At 40.2% G+C, this 22654-nt stretch overlaps 1 protein-coding gene across 1 annotated transcript in view; it reads right to left on the bottom strand.

Annotated features, from left to right (window-relative positions):
- The window catches only part of LOC109935560 (septin-8-B-like), an 87638-nt gene extending 72933 nt beyond the window's left edge, over positions 1-14705 (bottom strand). The window contains exon 1 of the mRNA XM_048603564.1: positions 14585-14705. Coding sequence (XP_048459521.1) covers positions 14585-14614 — 30 coding nt within the window. The 5' untranslated portion in view covers positions 14615-14705. The remainder of the gene's footprint in view (positions 1-14584) is intronic.
- Positions 14706-22654: the final 7949 nt, after the last annotated feature.

Below are 22654 nucleotides of genomic sequence, written 5' to 3' on the forward strand. Positions count from 1 at the left end.
CCCGAAACATCAGCCTTTCTGCTCCTATGATGCTGCTTAGCCTGCTGCGTTCATCCAGCTCTGCACCTTGTTGTCTCATCATCACCTTCTCAGGAATAATGAGGGACAGACAACAAATGCGGACCTTTCCAGTGACATTCACACATCTCTTGAAAGAATCTTTTTTAAAAAGTCTCGAAGCATAGAATACTCCAGCTTTTTAGGTTCTTATAAAATGCATTAATTTTAATGTTATTAAAGGTTTACAGTAACTGTTTTTAAAACTCAAAATTTCCTTGTTTCTTAATCAGTTTTCTGACTGTTGGAAGCAGTAAATTATCATCTCTTCCCCAGCCTAATCATGACAAAAGAAATGTATTTGCAGTGCAAACAATGAAAGGTCATCAAAATGACTATTAGACAATATATTGAGCAGTAGAACAGTAACAGAAAAAAAAAGTTTGCCTGTTGGATCCAGTAGCTAGAAATCTAGTGACAAGTCACATTTTGGCAGACATGTTGCTAAGCAAGTTTTCACACCAACTTCAAAGTGAACCTGCATGGAAAAGGCAGTAAAAAACTGCTTTTCTCGTAGCAAGTAGTATGTCCACCCAGATTAGGAAGGTTTCAGATCTGTGCTAAATTATGTTAACTGAACTGGTCAGAGAGAGAGGTGTGACACTTGGAATAAAAAGCAAGAACTGTTTTGGAGTCCCAAATAAGCCCTTGAAGCAGTCTCTCTTTGGAATTTTGGAAGGCTGAAATAACCAATACAACTGCATGCATGCTATTTGTGCATGTGTGCGCACACACACGCGCACACACGCACGCGCACGCACACACACAGAGTGGGGCAAAAGAAGGGGCACTGCCATTCACAAACCCTGCATCCAGACTGGTAGGAAGAATCTTTGGGCCTGCCAAGAGTGCAGGCCCCCACTGGATTGAGAAATTAGTGTTCAACCGAAAGTCCCAGTTGACCTAGTTTAAATATGCTTAATAGGCTTTTAAATGACAAACAGGTCAAAGAGCTGGAACATCAACTGTTTCTCTTTGCTCAAATGCTGTCAGACAGCTGAGGGTTTCCAGCATTTTCTGTTTTTATTTCAGATTTGCAGATTCTGCAACACTGCTTTTGTCTTAAATGTGCCTCATCGGCTATCCACTATGCAGGGGCAGATACCTCTGCCAGCTCTAAATCCGGACCAGTAAAAATACCCAGTGCCCAGAATGGGATCAGGAAATGGCATCCCCACTGGCTCCAGTATTTTTGAACCCAGTCTGCCTCTGTTCCTGGCCTCCGTACAAAAATTCAGTCCTCAAATTTAGCATTCCTGGATTGCAAAGACTCAGTTTGGGATTATGCTCGATTATTATTCAGCAACGTATGCTGAACACTTCAGAAAGAAGTTCACATTTGGCTGTGGAATCAATGGTTTTCTGAAAACTCACTATAAAGGGATCAAAAGAATTGTTCGGATAAGGAAACATCCAAAGCAAAGAGTTGAAGAGTTATCAACAAAATGTATAAAATCTGTTCTATGACACATGAGGCAAATGAAAAGCAGACAAGAATTAAGACCAAAACTGTGCCACTTAGTGTCAATTCAATTCACCACATTCAAATAACATGCGATGTAGACAATGAATTCATACAATGATGCAAAATCCTCAAATAAAGAACGAATGGGTATGGGGCGATTATGGAGTGGGGGAGGAGTTGAGGGCATTTTAGTTTTAAAAAGCCACTGCTTAAATATGAAAGAAACATGTTTATTTTACTGATGAGGAAATGTCACCTCCTTTGAACTACAGACATGAGAGACATGTTGTCAACACTGCATCTCCATTTTGACTGCACTAGAAGATCAGTGGTTTGGACTAAATTACGTGGAATTAAGGTTTTTGCTGCATGGTGGTTTCATAGGCCTTGCAGGAAAGCCAATCAGATTTTTCTTCCTGAGCAAAGTTAGCCACAAACAAGCACATTACATATGCCAGAGAAACTAAATTTTATGTTTTGCTGCATTCATTTACTTATTATTTCAAATATTTGCATGAATTCCCATCACTGTCAAATCACATTCAAGATAAATGTCACTTTGAACGTTGGAGAATTACTTGAAATTTGAACATGTTAGATGAAAACATCTAACAGACAGTGACAAATTTCCACTGACTCATGTGGAGCCATTAAGTGAAACAAAACCAATGGTGGTTTTGCAAAAGGAAATGTACTAAAAAGGAAATACGTTCATCAGATTTTAAAAAAAACTCTTAACCAAACATGTTCTGTCTTCTGATTTAGATGCAAAACGTTTCATTGGTGCATTGTGCAAAATGGGAAATATTGAGGACAAAGTTTGAATGATCCACATTCCAGGTAATTGACAATTAATGCTGAGAAGAAAGGAGGCTGGAGGCAGAGACAAACTGTAACACAAGAGATTAGTCAAACTGGGTTTGAATTTGATTTTTAGTGGTGTCTTGTGCAGCAAGCCAAAGGGCAACATGATTGCCAAACAATTTAATCATGTAAGCAAATGATCTGTAGATATTGTGCAGTTTGCTTCTATCAGGTAGGATACGCACCACTGATAAATCTGTTAAGAGTTGGGGTTAAGAAAAACATCATGGCTAACAAAATCAAAGTAAGATTTCAGTTAGCTAAGACTTTGTGTCACCACATGTAGATTTATAAGTGAGAGGGATAATTTGTGGTTCCACATTTGATTATAACCGGTCAAATTTTAACCTAAAACATACAGATAATGTTTCAGTTGCCAGTAATGAGTTGGTTACTCACGGAGATAGATGTTGGCATGGTGGTAATATCATCAAAACTAATAAACCAGAAACCCAGGCTAATGTCTGGGAACACAGGTCCGAAACCCACCTTAGCAGCTGGTGGAATTTAAATTCGAAATCAATAAAAGTGAAATTGTAAGCTAGTCTCAATATTAGTAACCATGAAATTGTTGTGATATAAGATGCTAAACAAGTGTTGCGTGGGCTTTGGTCTATGTGTACGAGGGGGTTTTAATGAATAGCTTGTCAGTATTTTTAAGCAATTTTTTAAAAATGCAGTATATGAGTGAGCAGAAATAGTGATGGGAATGTGTTTTCATTGTGAGAGTTTTACCAAGAGACACAGGACACATTGAACAGCATTAGCTTGATTTCATTTTAGAAAAATTAGGAATTGATTTTGTTTTTGCTTAGGGGAGAAACCCATAGCTTGAAAAGCTTTTGGTTTCAATTTACAGAAGCCCTGGTTGAAGTTAGATGAAAGAAATTATTTCTCTATGAAAAAGGAGTCAATTGAGAAGAGTTAGGAAACAGGTTACCTCAATGTCAGAGCTGTACTTTGAAATTTTAGGTCAGATGTGTTTAGTTCTAACACTGAGAGGTTATTTGAAGCTGAGAAAGTTTAAACTCAATTGTGTGACAAATCAAGATAAAGACTATCAAAATCTCAGGGCTATGAATTTGAAGAATCCGAAAGAAAAAACCTATAAAATGTGACAGAGAAGGGAACTCTGGCATTTGAGTACCATTGCAAGAACTAGTGAGATGAATCTCAGTTGCAGTCCCTCTGCAACAATAACAACTTTTCTGAGATAATGAGACCACAACTGCACACAATACTCCAAACTACACTGGAAAAGGTTCACCAGGCATGTTCAGAAGGACTATCTAATAAAAACAGATTGGGCAAATTGAACTTACATTCTCTGTAGTTTCAAAGAATGAGAGGTGATCTCATTGAAATTTACAAAATACTTTAAAGGATCGACAAGGTAGATGCAAATACATTGTTCCCCGTGGTTGTAGAGTCTAGAACCAGGGGACAGATTTACAAAGAAGGCAAATACTGTTTAGGTGCGAGATGAGGAGAATTTTTTTTAAAACTCAAGAGTTGTGAAGTTTTGGAATTTTCTATCACAGAATGCTGTAGAAGCTCAGCCTTCAAATATGTTTAAAGGTAGAGATTGATAGATTACTGATCATCAGAAATCTATCAATCTCTAATGTGCTAGGTTATAAGAATGGGTGGGTAAAAGATATTGATGTTTTTGATCAGACCTGATCATATTGATGGGCTGAAAGGCATATTCTCATGTTCCTTAAATAATAGTGCTGAAATAGATGGTGTCGTATTTTACTTTTTTTTTTCCAACAGCTCAATATGTAAATAGCTTGGTTTATTCTATTTTGTCATTTATTTTGTGTAATAAAATTATGGCTATTGTTAAAATTAAATCTGTAATACGTGCTGGTGTTTCAGTGAAACTTGTTCACCTTGTTAACTAAAAACAAATGTGATTTATCAAACCAGATTTCAGTATAACTTCAGCTAATACTATAACATGATTTTTTTTAATGTCAATTGATAATCAAATTCAGTAATGCCCTTAGAGAAGGAAATCTGTTATTCTTACCTGCTTTGGCCTATGTGACTCCAGACCAAAGCACTGGGACTGGTTCTTAGGTGTCATCCAAAATAGCCCAGCAAACTAAAGGGCAATTAGGGGTGGGCATTGCCAATGGTACCCAAATTCCATGAAAGAAAGAATTTAAAAAAAAAAAAAAATCACTCTTCAACACCAGATCCTAGTTAAACAGCGTCTTGATTTTAAAATGTTCCTCCTACTTTTCAACTTCCTCCACAGCCTCACTCCCTATCTCTGCATGTATGTTCTTCCAGCCCCACAGCTGTCTAGTTCTGGCCCCTGATGGATCCCCAATTTTAATTTCTCCACCATTGGTGATTGCTCTTTCAGTTGTCAAGACCCTAAGCTTTCAATCACTTGCCTACACCATGACTTTACATGTCTCTATCTCCTTTTCCTCCTTTAAGACATTACTTCAAACCTATCTTTTTGGACTTGCCTTTAGCTAATAACAAACTTAATACCTGTTGTGGCTCATAACATGTTTTATAATGCTACTGTGAAGTACTTTTGGATGATTGCGTATATGAAAGGCTAAACATAAATGTAAACATAAATGTAAATGTAATTGGTTGTTTTTTTTGTTGGCAATCAGAATGCAAAACAACAACTGTCAAACAAACAGTTTGTCTCCATTGCTTTATAGCATATTGAGAAATAAATGTATTGGACCATTATGGGTTGCTAGATTGATATACACTCACTCATAGTTACCTAGAAATAATAATGCAGGTAATATCATTCTTTAATCTGTTTGTTTTCACAGATGTTGAAGTATATTCTATAAATACTTATATAGTGTACATAAGTCCATCAGAACAGTTATTCTTTAACTCACCAAGTTGTTGTTCCATGGTGTACAGACGTTTTGTTACCATTCTAGGCAACATCATCAGTGTGACCTCTAATCAAACTGTTGGTGTTCTGCTCCGTTCTGAATTTGTATGACCCTTTGGTGTGATGGGTCTTGTCACTTCCGGTTCTGTTTTTCAGCAGCAGTCTATTTCTATGTGTTTGTTAATGGAGTCCCGTGTTGACAACCAGGCTTCCAGACATTCCCTTGCACGTCTGTTGTTCGCTTGTCCCAGTATAGTCACTTTGTCGCAGTCGAACAGATGGGCAGTAAAAAGACGTGACCAATATTCACTTGTCTTGATATACAGACAATGAGGGCCATCAGTTTGACAGGGACAAAGTGACTATACTGGGACAAGTGAACAACAGACAGGCAAAGGAATTTATGGAAGCCTGGTTTTCAACACGGGACTCCAATAACAAATACATAGAAATAGACCCCCATATATAGACCGCTGCTAAATAACAGAACTGGAAGTGACAAGACCCATCACACCAGAGGATCATATAAATTTGGAACGGAGCAGAACACCAACACTCCAATTAGAGGTCGCATTGATGATGTTGCCTAGAATGGTAACAAAACATCTACACACCACAGAACAAATGGCTAGGCAAGCAAAAGAACAACTGCATCCACAACCCCAGATATAAATTTTCACTAAGTCCATCAGAACTATTCAACACATACAATATGCCCATTAAGTAGTAAATGCAACCCTTGTCCAACATGAAAATACTTTATCCATTATAACTTTGAAAACACCACCTGCTTTATGTACATCTTATACAGCTGAAGGAATCGCTGGGATGTGCTAAAAAGAGATGGGCATACAAAGTGATGCACAATTTGATGATGCCCAGTTAAGATAGTGGGGAGTAGATTAGATCAAATAGAAATGGCAAGAACATTTATTTAGACAGCCAGTCATGTCTTCAAATACAAGAAAAAATGTTAAATCTTGACAGGCCAACAACAGGCATATTCCACAAACAGGAGAATACAATACTCATTCATGACCTACAATTATGCCATTCAGGAATTCCAATATATTTGGAACAGCCTCACAGCCTTCACGTGATAGAGGCACATATCTTAAAGGAAAGAGATATGGGGGCGGGGAAGCAGCATGGGGAAAGACTGGTGGGTTGTATCAAACAGCCTCTCCTTGACTGCTCGCAACATGTGAAGCATTTACCACACCCAATCAGCCTGTGTTTGCAAAACTCACAAGTGTCCACATTAAATGTGATTCTGCATTTGGAAAAATTTCCTAAATAATCCTGAGTGTGCAAAGAATTGCAGAGAAGCAATTTAGGATTGTCAGTTAGGATCACAGTATATGCACTTGTGTACTAGAATCTTCACAGACAAGGAACATGAACACATACCATGCCTGTTTCAACTCAACAAAATAGGTGACAGATATTCATTGGTTCCTTTCTCAGGACAATACCCTGATTAATCAGAATCAATCTGCCTTGCTTAACACATAAACAAAGCCTGACAGTTAACTGTCAAACAGCATGAAAGGATGATAACACCTTTACCAAACAGAGTCCACTTTGGTTAACCAATCAGAACTCTCTTCAAGAAGTATAAATATTAGCCTTCTCCTCGAATTAATATTCTAGCAAATTGTCCTGATGGAAAACTTTGACAAAAAAGTTATCCTTCCTCAGTAGAAAGAAGAGAAGAAGAAAGTAGATATGGTCTTTCTCAACTCTTTTGTCAGAATGCCAAGAATATGTTTTCAAAATTTAAAGAGAAATAAATTCCTTGATATTTCAGTTAAACGACCATTTTAAGGATAGGTGCACAAAGGATGTTCCCAATGATAGGGGAGTCCAGAACTAAGGGTCACAGTCTAAGGATATGGGGTAAACCATTTAGGACTAGGATAAGGAGACATTTCTCCACCCAGAGAGTAGTGAACTTGCGGAATTCATTACCACAGAAAGCAGTTGAGGCCAAAACATTTCAATTTCACAAAGAAGTTAGATATTGCAACTGGGGAGGCAATGGCCTATTATCGCTGGACTGTTAATCCAGAGACCCAGATAATATTCTGGGTACTCAGGTTCGAATCCTGCCACAGCACATGGTGGAATTTGAATTCAATCAATATCTGGAATTAAGAATCTAACGATGACTATGAATCCATTGTCGATTGTCGGGGAAAAACCCATCTGGTTCACTAATGTCCTTTAGCGAAGGAAACTGCCATCCTTACCTGGTCTGGCCTACATATGACTCCAGAACCCACAGCAATGTGGTTCACCCTAACTGCCCAGAGGGCAGTTAAGAGATAAATGTTGCCTCACCAGTGATGCCCTCATCCCATGAATGAATAAAGAATGAATAAAGGAAATGGGGCTAAAGAGATCAAAGGATATGGGGGATAAAGCAGGAATAGGCTATGGAGTTGGATGAACAGCCACGATCATAATGAATAGCACAGCAGGCTCAAAGGGCTGAATGACCTATTCCTGCTTCTATTTTCCAGGTATATATGTTAATCGCCACTATTGGCAACCTTGATTTGGGTACTGTTCCCTTCCTGACCAACGACAATGAGATTGAAGTACACTGAAGCAGCTTCTTAGGAAGCTACAAGGGCCATAAAATTAAAATAGAACAGTTACAGTGTACAGAAAAGACAAGCAGCTTGGAATGGTAACTTCCCAACAGACAGTGTGGTTTCCCAGAATGTAGCAGCTTTCTATGATTCTCAGCCATCCAAGGTTATAGCTCCTTATGTTTTCCATGGAGCAATTCCAAGATTAATACAGATTGCCCTCAGTGGTGATATCAAGGAAGAAATAGCAGACTCAATGGTTGTCATATTAGTGAGGAGATATTACTAAAACAATAAATATGATTTGCATTTTATTTTCTTATACAGTCATATAGCACAGAAACCGACCCTTTAGTCCAACCAGACCATGCCCACCATGTTTCCAAACCAAACGAGACCCACTTGCCTGCATTTGGCCCATATCCCTCCAAACCTTTTCTATTCATGTACTGATCCAAATGTCTCTTAAACCCGCATCCACCACTTCCTCTGGAAGTTCATTCCACATACAAATCAATCTGTTAAAACAAGTTGCCCCTCATGTCCTTTTTAAATCTTTCTTGTCTCACCTTAAAATATACCCCCTAGTTTTGAACTCACCCACCCTTGCTATTCAGCTTACCTATGCCCCTCATGATATTATAAGTGTCTATGAGATCACCTCTCAACCTCCTATGCTGCAGTGAAAAAAGTCCCAGCCTATCCTTATAGCTCAAACCTTCCATTCCCAGCAACATCCTGGTAAATATTTTCTGAATGCTCTCCAATTTAATAATATCTTTCCTAAAGCAGAGTGATCAGACTGTACACAGTACTCCAGAAGATGCCTCACCAACGTCCTGTACAACCTCAACATGACATCCCAACTCCTATACTTAATGTTCTGAGCATGGCAAGCATGCTAAACGCCTTCTGAATTGTCACGTATATTCAAAAAAATACAGTGAAAAGTGTGTACCTTCGCCGTACATACATGGCGCCATTCACATTAACTTAGAATAAGATAAGAAAAATTAAATACCCTTTCTACACGTGACGCAAGTTTCAAAGAAGCACGTACCTGAAACCCTAGGTCTCTATTCTGCAACATTACCCTGATCACTACCATTAATTATATAAATCCTGCCCTTAGTTGTTTTACCAAAATGCAATATATTGCATTTATCCAAAATAAACTCCTCAGCACATTGACCCAACTGATGAAGATCTGTTTGTAACCTTAGATAACCTTCTTCACTGTCCACTGCACTACTAATTTTGGAGTTATCTGCAAACTTACTGACCACACCACCTAAATTTTCATCCAGATTGTTTATATAAATGACAAACAAAAGTGGAACCAGTACCAATCTCTGTGGAACATCGCTGGTCACAGGAGTTCAGTCCGAAAAACAACCCCCTACCCCAAAAACAAAACCCTCCAACATAACCCTCTGTCTCCTACCGTCAAGCCAATTTTGTATCCAGTTGGCAAGTTCACCCTGAATTCCATGTGATTTAAGTTTACTAATTAGTTTACCATGCAGAATCTTGACAAAGTCCATGTAAACAATGTCTATTGCTCTACCCTCAATCTTTTTGGGTCCCTCAGTAAAAAAAACTTGTTCAAGTTTGTGAGAAATGATTTCCCTCGCACATAGCCATACCGACTATACTTAATCAGTCCTTGTCTCTCCAAATGCATGTAACTCCTATCTTTCAGAATCTCCTCCAACAACTTACACCACTGATGCTAGACTCTCCGGTCTATAGCTCCCAAGCTTCTCCTTATAGCTTCTCTTAAATAAACGGCATAACAACAATGCAATGGCCTAGCGGTATTATTGCTGGGATTTTTTTTATCCGGAGGCCCAGATAATGTTTTGAGGACCTGGGTTCAAATCCCACCATGACAAAATGGTGGAATTTGAGTTCAATAAATACCTGGAATTAAGAGTCTAATGATGACCATGATTGTTGGAGAAACCAACCTGGTTCACTAATGTCCTTTAAGGACAGAAACTGCCGTCCTACCTGGTCTGGCCTACATGTGACTCCAGACCCACAGCAACGTGGTTGACTCTTAACTGCCCTTGCGCAATTACGGCAATAAATGCTGCCTAGCCAGTATGCCCTCATCCTGTGAATGAATAAAAAGAATTATTTCTGCTAGGGGCCCCAGAATTTCTTCTGTAACTTCCCAGGTCCTGGGATTTATTCACTTTTAATGTTTTCTAAGACATCCAGCACTTACTCTTCTGTAAAGTGAACTTCATTATTAAGGATCAATGCAACATTCCCTAAATTTTCTTTCCTCTATAAAAAGAGACTAGCTAGGAAACAAACACCTACAAAATAGGCTGAAATACACTAAAAAGTTACTAATACCATTTTGGTAATCCAGATTGATGCAAAGACCAATAAACTTATTGGCCTGTGCAAAAGACCATAAAATGTCTCTCCACAACATCTTGCGTTGCAATGTTTTATAATGTGAATTCTATTGTTAAGTGAAAAGGTTTGCTTCTTCAATTACCAATGCTTCAGAGAGTTACTTCATAAATATTGTGTGGCTGCAATACATTTCTAAGGTCACTGGTCTGATTTCTTTTAATATTGTTCACCTATTGATCAAGCACAGTGAAGGAATGGGTTAATTACAATCATGTGCTACTATCCAAAATTCCTGGGGGAAAAAAAACAAAGAAATTAAAATGTACATGATCTTTAAAATTAAACAGTTCCATCAGCTGGAATAATACACACTTTGCAGTGCACACCAAACACTAACCAAACACCCACGAGGATCCTCTTGAATGAGAGAGTCAGACAACTGTTTGAAAAGCATAAAAGAAAATAGAATGCAAAGGCACATGCAAACAGAATCACAATCAATTGACAAAACAAAAAAGGACTCATTACAGACAGGCGGCTCCATTTACTGCCTGGGCTTAATGACGAGCCAGAAAAACAGGAGAAAGGTCAGCATTCTAACACATATCTCAATTCTATTTGTTGACAAATTAAAAAGGATGCAGAAATATTTCTTTCTTTTGTATCAAGAACAGCAATATCTTCACTACCAGTTTTTAAAAAAGCATACACTTTGCTAATGAAAAAAAGAAGAGGACCCTGGGAAACATGCATCTGCTTGGACACTGGCCTTGAATCCAACAAGTTTATGCTGGAGCTGTTGCTGGGGACATGAAATTGGTGTTGAGATGGGAGTGCAGCAGCAAAATTTTATCCCTCACCAATTATCAAACAAACATTCTTTAACTATATCCAAACAATATATACCTCCTTCTCACGTGTGAATCAAACTTTTCTCCCCCCCAAAAGGATTGTACTATATATTCCAAATAGCCTTCCTGATTAACTGATTCCCATGAGTTTGCTTACCTATTGCATAAAATAGGCCTGCCCCACTTCTGTTTTTATCTTGCTGTTTTTCATTTCAAAGGTACTGGTTACTTCCCCCATGAAAGTAAAACCTCTCTTAGATCATGGATTTGATGGGTTCTGCACAAATTTTGAGATCATGATCAAGTCAGCATCCTTCAGATCGGAGTCTCAACCAAGAGTTAGAAAGCCATCACATTCAAGACCAATCTGTCCTCATCTGGTATACGTTACTTGCAGAGGTCCCTGGATTGTGATCAGATGAAAATCAATTCCTCTTCGGTACAGGGTGTCAAGACTAACTGTAAAGCCTCTAACCTTACTTCCCTTGAGATTTTCTAACTGGCTAGGAATCTCCAGGCTAGAATTAAATAGATTTTTGATAGATAAGGGAATGAAAGGTCATCAACGAGCTAACAGGTAAGTAGGGTGAGACGGCACCAGAGCAGGTAAGATCTTATCAAATGGTAGAGCAAGTTCAAAGGTCTGAATGGCCTAATCTAACTCCTATGTTGCAATGTTGCTTGAATCAAATTTGCAATCTTCCTTCTCTTTATATCTAGGTTAAGCTTTTTAAAAGAATTGCTTAACATTTCACCTGAATCCTTTTATAACTTTGAAAAAGTAGTAACTTTCAGAGAATGTAAATGAAGAAAACAACAAACGTCCTTAACCTTTTCACGCAGCTGCCATTTCTCTGGCAATTTTATGCATCAGACTGCATTCAACCCATACACTATATTGCAACCTATAATTCACTCTAAGGTATGCAATATTGTAGCTTCAATCTTCACATCATAGTTGCTTCATAATAAACATCACTAATAAAAGACAAAGTTGAAGCTACCTGTCTTGCATTCATCAGGACTGGAACATAAACCAAATACTGTATAGAAAAGGAAAAACAATTTATAAAGTTTGAGAAAAGGGTGCTGATTGTTTGGACCATGGTTGGCATGGAAAAAAAAACAGCAGGAACTGTTAACTATCAATTTTAGTCAGCTGAAAGAACAACTCAGATCAAACAGGTAGACTGTTTGCTCAGTGTGTTGCTATAGGAAATGCAATAGAAATTGATTGTTTCCATACTTTCCTCAATGAAAATTGTGTAATATGGACAATTTTACTTTGCCTACAAAGAATACACATGTGAATATATGTAACTTCTAGTTCATATAAATGAATCACACTGCAAGTCTGTATGATAATATCAAATTGTTTTCAAACATAATTCCTAACAGCCAAGAACTTCATATAATCTTTTTGATGCTGAAATTGTATATTCAAACCAGAACCCTCGAGGGGGGATATCATACTTCCATGCTCTTATATGTCAGTAATTTGAGTTAGAGCTACTTTTACAGTCAGACACACCCAAATCCACTTTCTCCTTTGGGAAAGTGATAGTCTGACTGCACTTTGAAACCCTCAGACTCCTACTCATCAGACACTGCGTTTTATAAAGCACCTTCCACAGAAAGAATGTTTCCAAAGTGTTTTACAGATCGAGAAGACACACACTGAACCAGGAAGTGCCTAAAGAAATTTACTGCGATTTTTACGACGAAGAAGAATAGGTTTAGGGCACGAGTTTGAGGGGGCATGACTCAGATGACCGAAAGCCCTGCTGTTAGGGTTAAGAAATAAAAACTTGTATTTACATAACCCTTTTAAATGATCTACAATATACCATGGGATTTCATGGATGTTTAATTTAATAAAAATGCGAAACCAAATCTAAACAGCAGACATTGGGATAGGCGATGCAAGGCTTGATCAAAGTTGTCAATTTTAAAAGGTAAGAGATTTCAGGAGAACATCTCACGAGTTTAGGACCTAAACAGAAAAGTAGTTGGCGATGGCAGAATGAAGGATGTCGGAGATGGACAACAGGCTGGATTTTGACAATGGCAAAGCTCAGAGAATAGAGCTTTCTGGGGAGTGGAGAAATTAGACAGGGCTGTTGGGTTTTGCAGAGTTTGGGTAATGTGAGCTCATGGAGAGGTTTAAAATGGAACATGCTTGGGAAACAGGTATTTAACTCAGCAAGAAATGCAGGACCCAGTTGTCCTAGGTATCAACTGGTAATCATTGCTCTCCACAGAAATACAGCACCTTATTTTTAAAAAGACAATGCAGTAGCTGTATTTTAGTTGATACCTCCACAATGAGACAGTAGTGTGGGGCCCCCTAACTTGCTCTCTTCCTTAAAGAAGCTCTTTAAAACCTACCTCCTTGCCAAAGCCATCTGTACCAACATTCCATGTGGTTGGGTGTCAAATTTAATTCAGTAACTCACTTGTAAAACGCCCTAGTATGTTTTACTAGGTCAGAGGCGCTACATAAGTGCAGCAGCTCGTTATTTTTAAATAAACCATATCCGCTGCAGACGCACTGTGGGGCTGAGGAGGTCAAAGAAGCGCTATCACAATTATTTATTGTCAATATCAGTAAATTAAATTGTCATTTCATCAGGAGAGAACCCATTTGTATTTCACTTTCGATTTTTGAATCGTTATTACATCCCATGTGTATTTCCCAGATGCCGAGGTCGTTTTAACCTCCAAGGAAGAGTGAGAAAACCATTGTTTTTACTGCCATTTATTGAAGAAAGTTTGAAAGTCAAGCATTGGATCAGACGGCACAGAACAAGTGGAATTGTGTTTATAAACAATAATCCAAGATGGAGAAAGATTTAAATCACAGACGAAACGGGGTAATAGTTTCCTGCAGAAATATTAACAGACAAAATGTGCAGAAATACAAAGCCAAAAAAGCAGTCATTTGCTGAATTCCCACCTTAGACTGAAAGCATCAGTTTCTGAATGAGAGAACCGTAAGCGGACACCTGCTGTGATGAGAATAAGCAGCTTTCTTTACAATTCACCGCATATCAAATACACAGCTAGAACCCCGGCTTTCAGGGAGATTCTAGCAACGCCGAGGGTAGTCATGTCTACAAGGAATTTGAAGTACATTCACCCCGGGTGGGGGTTTTGGGGGTGGAGAGGACTGAACGTCAAGGGATGCTTTTTTTCTAGGACAAACACGTCTGATGAATTGTTAAAAATGAGAGGAAAAAGATAAGAATTAACAAGGAGATGGATACAATGTATCCACTGCACACTTTATTTTTGCAACATTGTATCCGCCAGAGATCGGGTCGAGGAGCCGCAACAAAGGGCGGCCGCTCAGTGACAGCTTCACAACAAGCAGCCAAGCCAGGCGCCTAATACGGAACCACCCCATCCCCATCCCCAACCCCAACCATAGCCCTGCAAACAAACTACCTAAGGAGATTGAAACCCAGCAAATTCCAAACCCTGTATTACTCACAGGCCGCCGCTCTGCTTCGTTCGCCTCCATTGCCTTCCGTAACTGAGCAGCAGCAGTACCAACTACCCCTCTGTATCTCCACCGGCTACCGCCTTCCCAGCTCGGTCAACACAGCCCTCCCCTCAAAACCCCCAGCAGGCACCATTTCACAAGAGAAAGGGACTCAGAAGAAATTATAGATTAAACACTGCCTCTGGGCACGGTAAATAAATCCTATTCTTGTTAGGGTTACAGACATTGCCATCATATTAACGCTTTATTTTATTTTCGCCACACGAGCTGAGTTTACGCAAAGTCAACGATTAGAGTGGTTTCTTCCGGCACCGCAGGAGGCTCTGGGATTTGTAGTTTATTGAGGGAGAAGTTCCTATCTCAGATGTGTGGGATATCAATAGTGTGCAAACTGATGAAATGGTTTTCTGAGATTGCAATTACACATGGAGTAACAGGCAAATGCAGCAATGTTTTTAAGGTGTCTGTGTACATGAATGAGCATCAAAATGTTCTTACGTCTACTTTTTTTTTCATACTGGTGGATTTAAATTAAAAAATTAACGCAAGTTTGACAACTCACTGAGGACTAGACGCAGCAGTGACCACCTCCACAACCTATTGTGATTTTCAACTCAGGCAAATAAAAGTTACATCTCTCAAATAATGCAGGGATTCGATGTGAAACAAGACCTGACGTCTTGGTAGGCTATGAGTGCGTCATTTAATTGTCATTATCCTTGGTCAGAAATGGAATGAGTTCAGAAAATACTGCAGAAACTCAACGGGTCTGGCAGCCTCTATGGAGAGAGACTAACAGAGTTACAAGTTCGAGCCCGATATGACTGTTCTGAAGAAGTCATGTCAGACTCGAAACGTTAACTCTGTTTCTCTCTCCACAGGTGCTGTCAGACCTACTGAGTTTCTCCAGTACTCTCTGTGTTTGATTCAGATTTGCAGCATCCACAGTATTTTGCTTTTAATAAAATGAGCTGCAGCAGAGAATATAAGTCATGGGAGAAGATTTCTCTTTCCATGTTGTCTCTTGGGATCAAGATGAATTGCGTGCACACCAATGGGTTCTGATTTGACTTTTTAAATAAAAAATCACTGGGGGGATTTGGGCATCGCTAGCTTGGCCAGTGTTAATTGCCTTGAGAAGGTGGTGGTGAAATGCTTTCTTGAACCACTGTAGTCCATGTGCTGCATGTTAACCCACATTGCCATGTGAAAAGGAATTTTGCCAAGTCCTATTCATGGTCTGCAGGTTGTGCAAGTGGGTGTTGGTGGGTTGTTTCACAGTCTGTGTGCTTCCTTCAATGCCTCAATATCAACTGCACATTCCTGACAACTCAAAATGTGTTTGGTGCCTTTCTGATTAAGCCTACTCCATTTTGCTCATTTTGTGGAGGTGCCTGGTATTGGACTGGGCTGGACAAGGTTAGAAGTCAGACCACACCAGGTTATGGTCCACCAGGTTTATTTATAATTACAAGATTTCTGAGCATTGCCCCTTCATCAGTTGAAGTGGGAGAGATGCACAGAGATGCAGAATTTATAGGCAGAAAGGTCCATGGGCAGAGAGATCAAAACATCATACAAATGGTGTGAATGGAGTCTTGACAGGCTACATAATAGGTCTCTGCAGGTGATCAGGAGGGTCAGGCTGTGTGAGTAAAGTGTCAACAGCTGAATAACAATCAAAAGGATGACCTATAAACTGATTAAATGAGACAGAGACATAATTACAAAAAAAAGTACAAAATAAGGATTGCTCATTTACAAACCAGGGTCTCCATGACTCAGCAGCAATGCTTACACCTTCAAGGCTGATTTGAGGACATTTATAGTATTTCCATTGACCTCCTAGAAGTTTCAATTCTTGAACAAGTTCTGAGTACAGCTTTTCCTTTAGGAGTTCAATTGTTTTGACACTGATGGGAAGACTGTCCTGAAAATCAAGCCCCACTACTCCACCAGCCATACCCAAACTGTAAATTTCTTATTTAATGGCCAAAATAGTCCATCTGTTTCTCTTTGTTTTATTGCTATCTAGAACAAATGAGACTTTCACCAGGTTTCTCCAAGAAACTCAAAAATACAACTTGTTTATTTAGGACAAACTTATTCTTTGAACAAGTGCAAAATGGATGATTAACCAATGTATTAAGCAGACTTAAATAATAACATTCTTAATCTTGAATATGCTTACATTCATGCTCAAACTAGATGAGCCAGAACCACTCTGCAGAGAAATTATGACCAGAAGAACAGGAAAACCCTGCTGGTCAAGAGTCCAAATCTAAAAAAGGTAGAATGAAGTCCTTCAGTTTCTTGTTGACAAGATTACATTGCTGTTTGTCGACAAATGATAGAAGACCTTCAGTTCAGATAACAAGTCAGCTAACAATAGAGGTATCATGATTGAGTTAACAATTCTTGGCGATCATAGTCAAACACTTAGAAAATACTTCTTTGAGATATGTCTTGAGCTGGTTTTATTTTAGGATTATTTTTCACTCACTGAGAGAAGGGGACATAGCATTTCTTCCTTGCAAGCCTCACCACACTAAACAACTCTCAAGTCAACTGCAAATCAAAAAAAAATCTGAATTCCAGAGACTGCTAGGCAACCTTCAGCAATAGGCTTCTTCTAGAAATTAGCCTATTTGCCATTAGGCCATTCAGCAAGTTTTATGCCTATTTTAAATGTTGTTTTCTTGCAAATTCACTTGGCTTTTTGTAAACAGACAATCCACAGTTACCTTGACCTAATAATGTCTGAATTCTGAAAGATAAAATGACAAATCACTCACAACCCAGGAGTTGCCCAAGACTTCCCTTTCAAGTTCTCATGATCCCCAAATATATATGTTCTCAACAAGTGTCAGGCATAAGAATGATATGTTCTATCTAACACAGCTCATTTTGAGTGATTAGACTGTAACACTAAGCAAATTAGCTTTGAAGAGGAGATAGCAAGAACTGCAGATGCTGGAGTCAGAGAATAACACAGTGTGGAACTGGAGGAATACAGCAGGAGCAAATATGAAGGATTATTGCAAATTCTGTTACATTGTAGATGCAAGTTGGATATCAGTAGCCAGTTAGAAACTGTCAATATTAAGTCAAGTTAAGTCAAGTTTGTATTATTCACCTAACAAGTGAGGTGAGGCAAGGCCTTGAGCCTATGTGCCTCCTCAGAGTTTACATAGGATTGCATAGGTCATATGACACAAAACAAGCCATTCAGCCCAACATCTTATGTTGGTTTTTATGCTTCACTTAAGGCTCCTCTCATCTTTTCTTATCTCAATTTACCAGCATAATCATCCATTGTCCTCTCCTTCATATATCAGGCTAGATTCCTTTAAATGGATCTATTTTATTCATTTCCATCACTTCTTGCACGAGTGAATTCCACATTCTCACCAGTGTGGAAGAACTTCCTTCTGAATTGTGTATTAGATATCTTTTTGGCTATCTTATATTGATCATCACGAGTTATGTTCTTCCACACAAGAGGAAACACTTTCTGTGCATCCATAAAAGTTTAAAGATCATTATTATGTCCATGCTCAAATATCTTTTATCTGGGCAGGAGACCCAACAAGTCAGTCCTTTCCTCATACGAAACCTTCACATTCTAGTATCATCCTTGGAATTCTCTGCAGCCACTCCATTGCATCTGCAGCTCTTTTATAATGACCAAAATTACATACAGAACTGAAAGTGTGGTCTACCCAAGGTTGGATTTAGATTTAGCATAACTTGCTTACTTTTCAATTCTATCCCTTCATGAGTAAAGACAATTGTTTGGTCTGAATATTTGTGGCCTGGAAAACTGTTTAGTGATCATTGTATTTGTATTCCAGGTTCCTTTCATTTCTCCACCCCAACCAAACTTGCACCTTTCCAATAATGTGATAATGTGACTTCCCTATTCTCCCTAACAAAATATACTACCTCACAATTGAGATAACAAGGTGTAGAGCTGGATGAACACAGCAGGCCAAGCAGCATCAGAGGAGCAGGAAAGCTGACGTTTCGGGCCGAGACCCTTCTTCAGAAATGGGGGTTCTGAAATAAATAGGGAGAGAGGGCAAGGTGGGGTGGGGCCAGTAAAGGTGAGTGTAGGTGAGGAGTTAGGGAGGGGATAGGTCAGTCCAGGGAGGACGGAGAGGTCAAGGGGGCAGGATGAGGCTAGTAGGTAGGAGATGGTGGTGGGGCTTGAGATGGGAGGAGGGGATGGTGGGAGAAAGGACAGGTTAGGGAGGCGGGGACAAGCTAGGCTGGTTTTGGGATGCAGTAGGGCGGGCGGATTTTGAAGCTTGTGAAGCCTGCCTCTTTGTAGGTTACGTGGAACAATCCCTCTTCTGTAGCTACACTGGCCCTAAACCCCACCTCTTCCTCCGTTACATCAAGCCGGGCTGGTTTTGGGATGCGGTAGGGGGAGGAGAGATTTTCAAGCTTGTGAAGTCTACATTGATACCATTGGGCTGCAGGGTTCCCAAGTGAAATATGAGGTGCTGTTCTTGCAACCTTCGGGTGGCATTGTTGTGGCACTGCAGGAGGCCCAAGATGGACATGTCGTCTAAGGAATGGGAGGGGGAGTTGAAGTGGTTCATGACTGGGAGGTGCAATTATTTAGTCCAAACCGAGCGTACGTGTTCCGCAAAGCGGTTCCTAAGCCTCCGCTTGGTTTCCCCGATGTAGAGAAGGCCACATCTGGAACAGCGGATACAGTATCCCACATTAGCAGATGTGCAGGTGAACATCTGCTTGATGTGGAAGGTCTTCTTGGGGCCTGGGATGGGGGTAAGAGGGGAGGTGTAGGGGCAGATGTAGCACTTCCTGCGATTAGAGGGAAAAGTGCCAGGTGTGGTGGGGCTGGAGGGGAGTGTGGAACGGACAAGGGAGTCACAGAAAGAGTGGTCCCTCCGGAAAGCAGATAAGGGTGGGGAGGGAAAAATGTCTTTGGTGGTGGTGTCGGATTGCAGATGACGGAAGTGTCGGAGGATGATGCGTTGGATCCGGAGGTTGGTCGGGTGGTATGTGAGGATGAGGGGGATTCTGTTTTGGTTGTTATTGCGGGGAGGGGGTGTGAGGGATGAGTTGTGGGAAATGCGGGAGACACGGTCGAGGGCATACTCGACCACTGAGGGGGGGATGTTGCGGTCCTTGAAAAACGAGGACATCTGAGATGTTCGGAGTGGAATGCTTCATCCTGGGAACAGATGCGGTGGAGGCGAAGGAATTGGGAATAGGGGACGGCATTTTTGCAGGAAGGTGGGTGGGAGGAGGTAGCTGTGGGAGTCGGTGGGCTTGAAATGGATATCGGTTTCCAGGTGGTTGCCAGAAATGGAAACAGAGAGGTCCAGGAAGGAGAGAGAGGTATCAGAGATGGTCCAGGTGAACTTAAGATGGGGTGGAAGGTGTTGGTGAAGTGGATGAACTGTTCGAACTCCTTGTGGGAGCATGAGGCGGCGCTGATACAGTCATCGATGTAATGGAGGAAGAGGGGGGTTTAGGGCCAGTGTAGCTACGGAAGAGGAATTGTTCCACGTAACCTACAAAGAGGCAGGCTTCACCAGCTTCAAAACTCCCCCCACCGCCACTGCATCCCAAAACCAGCCCAGCTTGTCCCCGCCTCCCTAACCTGTCCTTCCCCCACCATCCCCTCCTCCCACCTCAAGCCCCACCACCATCTCCTACCTACTAGCCTCATCCCGCCCCCTTGACCTGTCCGTCCTCCCTGGACTGACCTATCCCCTCCCTAACTCCTCACCTACACTCACCTTTACTGGCTCCACCCCTGCCTCTTTGACCTGTCTGTCTCCTCTCCACCTATCTTCTCCTTCATCCATCTTCTATTCGCCTCCCCCTCTCTCCCTATTTATTTCAGAACCCCCTTCCCCTTCCCCATTTCTGAAGAAGGGTCTAGGCCCGAAACGTCAGCTTTCCTGCTCCTCTGATGCTACTTGGCCTGCTGTGTTCATCCAGTTCTACACCTTGTTATCTCAGATTCTCCAGCATCTGCAGTTCCTACTATCTCTCTACCTCATACTTGCTTGCGTTGAACTTATTTTTGCCAATTATTTCACATCCTGCAAGTTTATTAATGTCCTCCTGTAAGTTGTTGCAGACCTCCTCCAGTACAATCTATCCTATCCCTACAAATTTGGTGTACACTGCAAATTTAGAAATTGTGTTTTTGATTTCAAAATCTAAATCATTAATGCAAATTGTGAACTGTACTAGTCCCAGCACTGATCCTTTGGAGCACCATTTCCTGCATTCTACCATTCTGAATAACTACCTTTTATTCCCATTCACCGCTTTCTGCTTCGGAGACAGCCAGCAATCCATTCCATCAACTGTCCCGTCACTCCACATACTCTGATCTTATACATCAGTCTATTACGGGCTGTTTGGAAATTCAGATAAATTACATCTATCACATTTACTTTACCTACTCCCTTTGTTACTTCTTCAAAATTTCAATATCATTTGTCAAGTAAGACTTTTCCTTTTGAATCCAACTATCTATAATTATTCCTCTCTTTTCTAGACGCTATTCTATTCTTTCCTTTTGAATTATGCATAATGGTATCCAATTGTTTTTAATTTTATTGTTAAAGGTAAAATTGCCGTAGTGCCAGAGGACAATAGAGTTGTTCACTTATTAGAGAGAGAGATGACTGGTGGTGGTTTAATCTGATGGTCACCATGTCTCAGGCAAGGGGAGAGGTTGAGAAGGAGAATTGAACCTACACTGTTGGCACCAGTTATCCAGCTAACTGACCCCACCCCAGAATTATTATTAGTGAAGAATTGAACTAGTTTAGAGATCTTATATGATATACAAGTTCAGGTAATCTTACATTGCTTATGCTAATCAAAACTTAGTTGGAAACCACAAGGTAGACTATAGATTCTATGTAGATTTATGTAAATTTAACATAAAGTTAGAACTAAATGCTTTTTCTTCAGTGATCAGTTAGAGCAAATCTACAAAACAGAACTTCCTGTACTGTAGCTTTAATTAGAACTTCAGGAAAGCTTGACGAATGGCTAGCGCAGTTACAGTTAGTCATTGTATTGAAGCAGAGAAAAGGGAGCTTTAACCTTCATCTAATCTGTTGTGTAACAGACCTTGAAGTGGTGGATGCTGAAATTAGTGTAAAATGTGAAGATAAAAACATTCCATACATACAACTGATATCTCCATAAATAGATGCACCCCCAAGTACAGTGAAAAATACTGGGCACAATAAACTAGATGCTAAATTTTATGCCTCATACTCCTGGTTTCCCATAACATAGCAACTGAACATAATAATAGTAGCTCTGCTCAGTCATGAGGAGGTCAGTTCATAACATTGATGTGTATTACGTGTACAGAATGGGTAGAAATTGAATTTTTTACAACAATATTTTAGGTTTTATTTACATAACCAACCATCTTCAGCTGCTTCATCAATGACCTTTCCTCCATCATAAGGTCAGAAGTGGGGATGCTCACTGATGATTGCACCATGTACAGCACTATTTGCAACTCTTCAGATACTGAAGCAGTCCATGTTCAAATGCAACAAGATCTGGACAATATCCAGGCTTGGGCTGACAAGTGGCAAGTAACATTCACACCACACAAATGCCAGGCTATGACCATCACCAATAAGAGACAATCTAACCACCACTCCTTGCCATTCAATGGTGTTACCATCACTGAATCCCCCACTATCAACATCTTGGGGATTACCGTTGACCAGAAACTCAACTGGACTCACCACATAAACACAGTGGCTACAAGAGCAGGCCAGAAGCTAGGAATACTGCGGCGAGTAACTTGTCCCCTGACTCCCCAAAGCCTGTGCACCATCTACAAGGCACAAGTCAGGAATATGATAGAATACTCCCCACTTGCCTGAATGACTGCAGCCCCAACAACACTTAAAAAGCTTGACACCATCCAGGACAAAGCTGCCCGCTGGACTGGCACTACATCCAAAAGCATTCACTCCTTCCACCACTGACACTCAGTAGCAGCAGTGTGTACTATCTACAAGATGCACT

The sequence above is a fragment of the Rhincodon typus genome, chromosome 12, assembly GCF_021869965.1.
Source record: "Rhincodon typus isolate 14 chromosome 12, sRhiTyp1.1, whole genome shotgun sequence".
NCBI lineage: Eukaryota > Metazoa > Chordata > Chondrichthyes > Orectolobiformes > Rhincodontidae > Rhincodon > Rhincodon typus.